General features: G+C 43.5%; 1 protein-coding gene across 1 annotated transcript in view; it reads right to left on the bottom strand.

Annotated features, from left to right (window-relative positions):
* Nucleotides 1-305: 305 nt before the first annotated feature.
* PLEKHA8 (pleckstrin homology domain containing A8) overlaps nucleotides 306-6,631 on the bottom strand; it is a 52,737-nt gene continuing 46,411 nt past the window's right edge. The window contains exons 13-14 of the mRNA XM_019508648.1: nucleotides 4,512-4,573; nucleotides 306-2,949 (exon numbers count right to left, since the gene is read on the bottom strand). Of these exons, the coding sequence (XP_019364193.1) occupies nucleotides 2,752-2,949; nucleotides 4,512-4,573 (260 nt within the window). The 3' untranslated portion in view covers nucleotides 306-2,751. The remainder of the gene's footprint in view (nucleotides 2,950-4,511; nucleotides 4,574-6,631) is intronic.

Genomic DNA, 6,631 nt, shown 5'->3' with positions numbered 1-6,631 from the left:
AAGTAAAAGGCCAATTTTACAAAGAGGAGTGAAAACAAGAAAACATGTTGTGAAAAGGAGTGCCCCTCTGAGCAGGGAATATACCAAACTAGCTACTAGTCAGCCTGCCTATCCCAAATGGTAAATTTGGTGGAAAACAGTCAGTTTTGAAGCTGAAGACTCAAATGAGGTCACTAAGTTTTCTACCTTGGAAACAAATAATGATGACAAACTGGAGATCCCTTCTGATTATCAGGGGAACCTTAAGCAAGAGAAAACTCCAATTTTTATTTTAACTTCAAAGTAACTTTTTATTGTTATTTTTCACAGGCTCTCTGCCTTTCTTACCCTCCCTCTCCTGACTGATATTTATGTGGAAATGCGGACTGACTCTACTACCTTCCCAGAGCAGCAGCTAAAGAACAAGAAAGCCAATTTCTCTGCTTTGGGTAAGTGAAGAATCCTAACTATAAGTGTGAAGGGATATAGGAGTGGACAGCCATTTATACTGAACTGTGGCATTTCTTACCTTCATGGGAAGGAGAATTATATGTGAAAACCCCTATGCATATGGCTTGATTCTCAGTGTTGGAATAACAAAGAAAATATTGGTCAAATTTTCAATTCTATTTTGGTAGGAGTATATAAAATTCATTAGTTTTCAAGGAAGCGCAGTTCCTGGACTCCTGTTGCTACCAGTGAGAACTGAACTGTAGATAACCAGCAACTCTGGGAAGAGTGCAAGAGTGAAATCAAGCTGTTTATATAGATGCTGAACTACAGTTTTTGGCATTCCCTTCAGGTACCAACATTTGAGGGTTTGGATTTTACAGAACTTTGTTTTTCTTAAAGTTGGAAATTTTCAAAATTCCTTGCCTCAGCCATGAAATTATTGCTTAAACCTGTTCAACAGGAAGCTAGGTACCAAGCAATGTATACTTCACTAAAGTCCTCTTGGTATCTGTGTTTTTTGCTACACCTGAACACAAGTATTTCTCCTAGGAAGAGACCATGTTTGCAACGTGCCACTGCATTATTATTCACTCCACTCCCAGGCTTCCTTGCCTCCTCTCATACACTAAGCAAAACTCACCCCTATGCAGAAGTCCTAAACATTATTTAGAGATCTTTTTGAGCACAAAAGTGAGTTTACACAGTGTTGGACCTATCTGTAAGGGACAGATTCAGCCTTAGTCATTTAACTAGCTTCAGGGCCAGCCCTTAATTCTTTTCTTTAATAGTAGCAGCGGTGGTAATGACTTATTTATTAGTATCACAAGAAAGAAAAAAGTAACAAAAGTCTCCATTATTCTTAATTCTCATTCAGTCACATGTTTCTGAAATACATGGGTACCAGCTACAAACAAGTGACAGCCTTCTGAAGAACTTTAATTTTCCTAGGATTCACTTATTTCAAAGTCAGCCTTTTGCAATCACCCTTTTAAAAGAAAGTATAATGTTAACCTAAGGGCATGTTTATAAAAATCAATTCTTAGACTGCCTTTTTGTCCTTAAATCACACACAAAGACACGCAACAGTTACATGGTTTGTTTTTGACCAGGTCATTGTAAGAAAAAATGACTATGGGTACATTTTTCAACACACCTAGTTGACTTTGAAACTTTGAAGCTTATGTCCCACTGACTTTTATTGAGATTCAGGTGGTGTTAAAAGTTCTACCGTATTACCATGGTAAATACAATAAGACAAATCTTCAGCTGGACTCAGCAGAGCTTTGCTGACAAACAGCAATTAGAAATCTGAACCAAACGCTCCAGCAATTAGCACTGAAGGCATAGGAACAACACAAGTGCAAAAGGTAGCAGTCATGGTACTGGTGCAGACATGAGGATGATTACATCTTTAAAACCTTCCTGCTCTTTACCTTCCTGTGCTGTGACATCAGCAACAACGCTGGCATCATAGTGAACTTGAGGATTATTTTTTAAACACCAAAAACATCAAGCTTGATGCCACCAGATGAAATTGGAGGGGATATCTGGTAGAAAAATTCCTTTGAACAATAGTTCAGTAACACTGGAAAGAGACCTCAAATTCATTAACAGAGAGGGAGAAGGTGGACTGCACCCAGGGCTATGCAAGGTGTATACTCTTATGTTGGCCCAAGAAAAGGGCAAAAGGAATACAGTTATCAAGGCTAACTCTTGGGAGACCTTCAAAATATTTGAAGGGGGCTGTACATCATTTTTGAGAATAAAAGGATGCCCTCTAAATTAAGCTTGAGATAAGGAGTAAACTTACCACTCAACCCGGTGGCTTCACTTTTGCCCTCCAGTGCAACAGATGTGGAAGGAGAATAGACATTGATACTGATGCTAGCATCACAACACAGACAGACATAGAATGGGCATGGGAAAGACAGCAACATTAACATACCACCAGTTCTCAGAGCTAACATCACAACCGCCCTTCTGGATATGTGCCTGGCACCTGTGCAAACTGCTAGAGTGAGAAAGTCAAGCTCTGCTCTATTACATTTGTGTAAATGATAAAACAAAATTGCCCCACACCCCCAAAAAGTTTTTTTACCTGAAAGTATTCACCATGCAGTCAGCCATAACCCTAAAATAAATGGTACCTCTGCATTTAAACATAAACAAGCATTTAAAAAAATATGTACATATAAAAAAAGAAGCAATGATTCCTTCCCCTCCCATGTTAAGGAAGATATAACAAACAGAAATGCTGTTCAGAAAAAACTTTGTTCACAAACGCAGTCCCTGAAGTTTCAAGGCACTGTCTTGCTGTTGTCATACTACCTCATCTGACTCCAAGCCATGTACTTCATAGAGAGTGTCCAAGATATTTAGCTGCTTTTCCATGGCTGGTAAGTAAATGTTGAGGTCTCTTTGCATTCCGTTATAAAAAGCTTCCTCCTGGTCTTCACACTGCTTTACAGATAGTGCTGCCACAAAGTCTTCGTAAGTTGGAGCGGCCCTTAAAGCTAACTGAGAGAGGAACACAGGTTTAAATCCGCAGACATGGATAAACACCGCACAGATGGAGAAACAAGATCATATACCTATTGGTTTCTAGCTCTATTAATTTTATGAAATCTTAGAAATAGTTTCAATGATATTTTGTAAGTTAAGACATTTTATTTTTTAGTATTTACAATAATAATAAAATAACACACAAACAGGAGGTAGTGTAGTGAGTTAAAACAAGATTTTAAAAGTACCGAGTAACCATTGGCAGGTTAGTTTTGGGGCCCATATCCCTAGACATTCAAGAGGCCTGGTTTCTAGAAAGTGCTAGCACTGCAAGTAGCGATTTTTTCCTTACACTTGAGACTAAAATAATAACATATTACATTGATCAATAAGAATATTTTCAGGGGGAACCTGTATCCAATTTTCAGAAGAGACTCAGACAAAGGAGTCAAAGTCCTATGCTTAAACCCTTTTGAAAATGTTACACCCAAATCTTCCTCCTTGTCCCTCAGTCATGAAGATCACAGTCATCATACTTGCCTGGGACTTTAGAAATTACATTGCAGACAATACATAACAGACACCGGGGTGACTGCTAGCTTGAACATAGATTACTCAAATAGAGTGATGGAGGAAACAGGTTAATAAGCAAGTCTTGCTTTTACAACTAAGTCTGCTTCGCTCCCAGTTCAGTGGTTTTCAAGAGTTTTTAGACTCAAGACACGCTTCCAAAACTTTTCAAAATTCAGTGGCATCCCATTTTAACCCCTCCCTCCCCACGCAAATATCAATATTATGATGTAAACATGATCTCACTCTATTACTAATTAACATGCTATTAACTGATGACACAGTTATTTTTTATTCACCCTACTACCACCACTGCTGTGGCCCAGTGGAACTGTGCCACATACCTCCTGCAGAGCAAGAGTGGGAAGTGACTGTGGCAGCAGCACATGTTGTTGCCGCAGCCCTTCCTGGTCCAACCCTGCATAGGATCTCTCAGAAAGAGGCCCACGGGGAAGGTGGAACTCTCTCACACATCTCTGTTTTCAGGAGGCACGCTGGAAGCAAAGAGCTATAGCAGAAGCAGCATGCCTGCCTGCTTACAATGCAGGCAAGTGCAGCTTTCTTCTGCAGCCACTTTTCAGTTTGCTTTTGAAATGTCTCATGAAAACAAGCATGCGGGACAGTTTCACCCTGAACAGTGGTGGTGCCAACATTGTGGTGCTAACAATGTGGCAACCATGGCAGATTCTTGCAGCACCTCAGTTGAGAAGCACCACTCTAGTCCTGCATACATGCATAGGTAGTGAGCACATCTTCATGACGGAGAACCCACTTTCAGAAATGTACTTAAAAATGAACACTATGCTGGAAAGATGCCAATAATGACTCACTTAAGCTTGATTTTTAAAATTTAAAGAAAATCCCAATGAGACTGCATGGCCACAGACTCTCCTTGTTTACATTTTAATACACTATATTAAAAGCAAAAAAGTATAAAAAACAAAACAGGTCAATACAGGCCACATTCTAGCCAACCATCTGTACCAGTAAATAAGGAACACACTTACCGCAAAGACCCCTCGCACAACCCAGCCATGGTGCTGCCGTAATGTCCTTCCATATGCATTATCTTAAAAGAAATAAAAATGAAGAGTTTCCTACAATAGCTTTTAATGTTGTTTCACCTTTGCATGAAAGCAGGGGATTAAGAATGTTTAAAGCCTAATTCATTCCAATTAGGCACAAAACATGGCTCTTCTTGCATTTCAATAGTATTTAATGGACAGCAAGATAGAGGAAGTGACACAATCATGACTTTTGGTTTGCATTTTCAACTCTGCTACTGACATCTGTTCTTCTGGATGCTGTATGTCCTCTGCAGCACAGGAGAAGCATGTTCCTTTCATCTACTTTACAGCAACCTGGGCCTAGAAGAAGGGCAAATTGAGGTACTATGGGTCAGACTACAGGGGGTCTGGGGAGAAAGGGACTTGGTAGTGGGGGTCTATTAGAGGCCCCCACACCAGGGGGATGAGTCAGACCTAGAATTCTCGAGACAGCTCTCAGAGGCAGCGCGCTCAAAGGACCTGGTCGTCATGGGTGACCTAAACTTCCCAGACCTGGTCGTCATGGGTGACCTAAACTTCCCAGACATCTTCTGGGAGGAACAGGCAGCCAGGTCTGCCCGTTCACCTAAGTTTCTAACCTCCTTACAGAACCTGCACCTATCGCAGGAAGTACGCATTCCCACTAGGGGAAATACCTTACTAGACTTGGTGCTGGCCACAGAGGATGACTTGGTGGGGGATCTGCAGGTTCAAGGTAACCTAGGGGATAGTGACCACCTATTGACAGAGTTCACTATCTGGAGAAAGGTGGGGAAGGTAAGTAGAAGGGCAGAAGTGCTACACTTCAGGAAGGCCAACTTCAACAACCTCAGGAGATTAGTTAGGGTGGGACTGACTGGTAAAAGCCTCAGAGAGATGGGAGTCCAGGAAGGGTGGGCGTTTCTCGAGGGACTAATCCTGCAGGCACAGAAAAGGACCATCCCAATACACATAAAAGGGGGCAAAAAAGCAAAGAAACCCTCTTGGCTGAGGACAGAAATCCAGGAGCACCTGGAGGAGAAAAAAAGAGGCCTACAGGCTGTGGAAGCAGGGGGCAGCCACGAAGGAGGAGTATACCTGCTTGGCTTGAGCTTGCAGGGAAACAGTGAGGAGAGCCAAAGCGGAAATGGAGCTTAGGCTGGCAGCAAAAGTTAAGGATAATAATAAAAAGTCATTATTTAAGTACATAGGAAGCAAAAAGAAAGTGCAGGGTAACACAGGGTCCCATGAACTAGGGTACCTGGTAACAGATAGGATGGCCAAAGCAGAGCTTCTAAATGACTTCTTTGTATCCGTGTTCCTGGGCACAAATACAAATACGCATCCGATTCGGACGTTAGGTAAGCCCAGGATAGTTACCAACCCACCAACTGTTAGTGTTGACTTAGTAAAGGGGCACCTAGAGGGGTTGAATGTATTTAAGTCAAAAGGCCCTGATGATCTTAATTCTAGGGCAGGGGTGGGGAAAATACGGCCCACGAGACCATTCTATCAGGCCTGCAGGGCCCCTAAAAAATTTAGAAAATTAATATTTATCTGTCTTTGGTTTCTGTCAAAAATGACAGAAACCAGGGGCAGTAGGACCCAGGGGAATCCTGGGCAGGCTCCCACAACAGCAGGGCCCTCCCGGACCTGCTCCCCCAGCCGGAAGCCCCAGCAGGGGCTGCTGCCTCGGAACACGTGGCTGCCCCAGTGCAGGAAGTTCAGATAAGGGAGAGGGGTGGGGGGGGAAGGGCAGGGAAAGAGCACAAGGAAAAACGGCCCCTTCTCCACCCCATGGCAGTGCTCCCTGCTGCAGCCACTCAGCCCACAGGGCTGTCTTGAGCAGGCACAGGCAGCCCCAGGCAGGCTGTGAGCGGCTGCAGTGCGGGCCACAGGGCACGGAGTGGGCAAGGTGCCACTCTCCCTCGCCGCACTCAGCACCAGCTTGTAACCCACCCCCACTGCCAGCCTGGGCCCTGCGCTGGCTGCAGGCTCCCTGCCAGGGCCCCATTGCGGCAGCAGGATCTGTGGCCCACCCCGCTTGCCGCGTCAGGCAGTGTTTGCTGCTGCTGCCTGCCCGGAGCTCGCGCTAACCTGGT

Source organism: Gavialis gangeticus, unplaced genomic scaffold (genome assembly GCF_001723915.1).
Source record: "Gavialis gangeticus isolate Ggan-Ray unplaced genomic scaffold, GavGan_comp1, whole genome shotgun sequence".
In the NCBI taxonomy this organism is placed as follows: Eukaryota; Metazoa; Chordata; order Crocodylia; family Gavialidae; genus Gavialis; species Gavialis gangeticus.
Note: the sequence above shows the minus strand (reverse complement) of the source record. Positions and strands in the feature narration are given on the sequence as shown.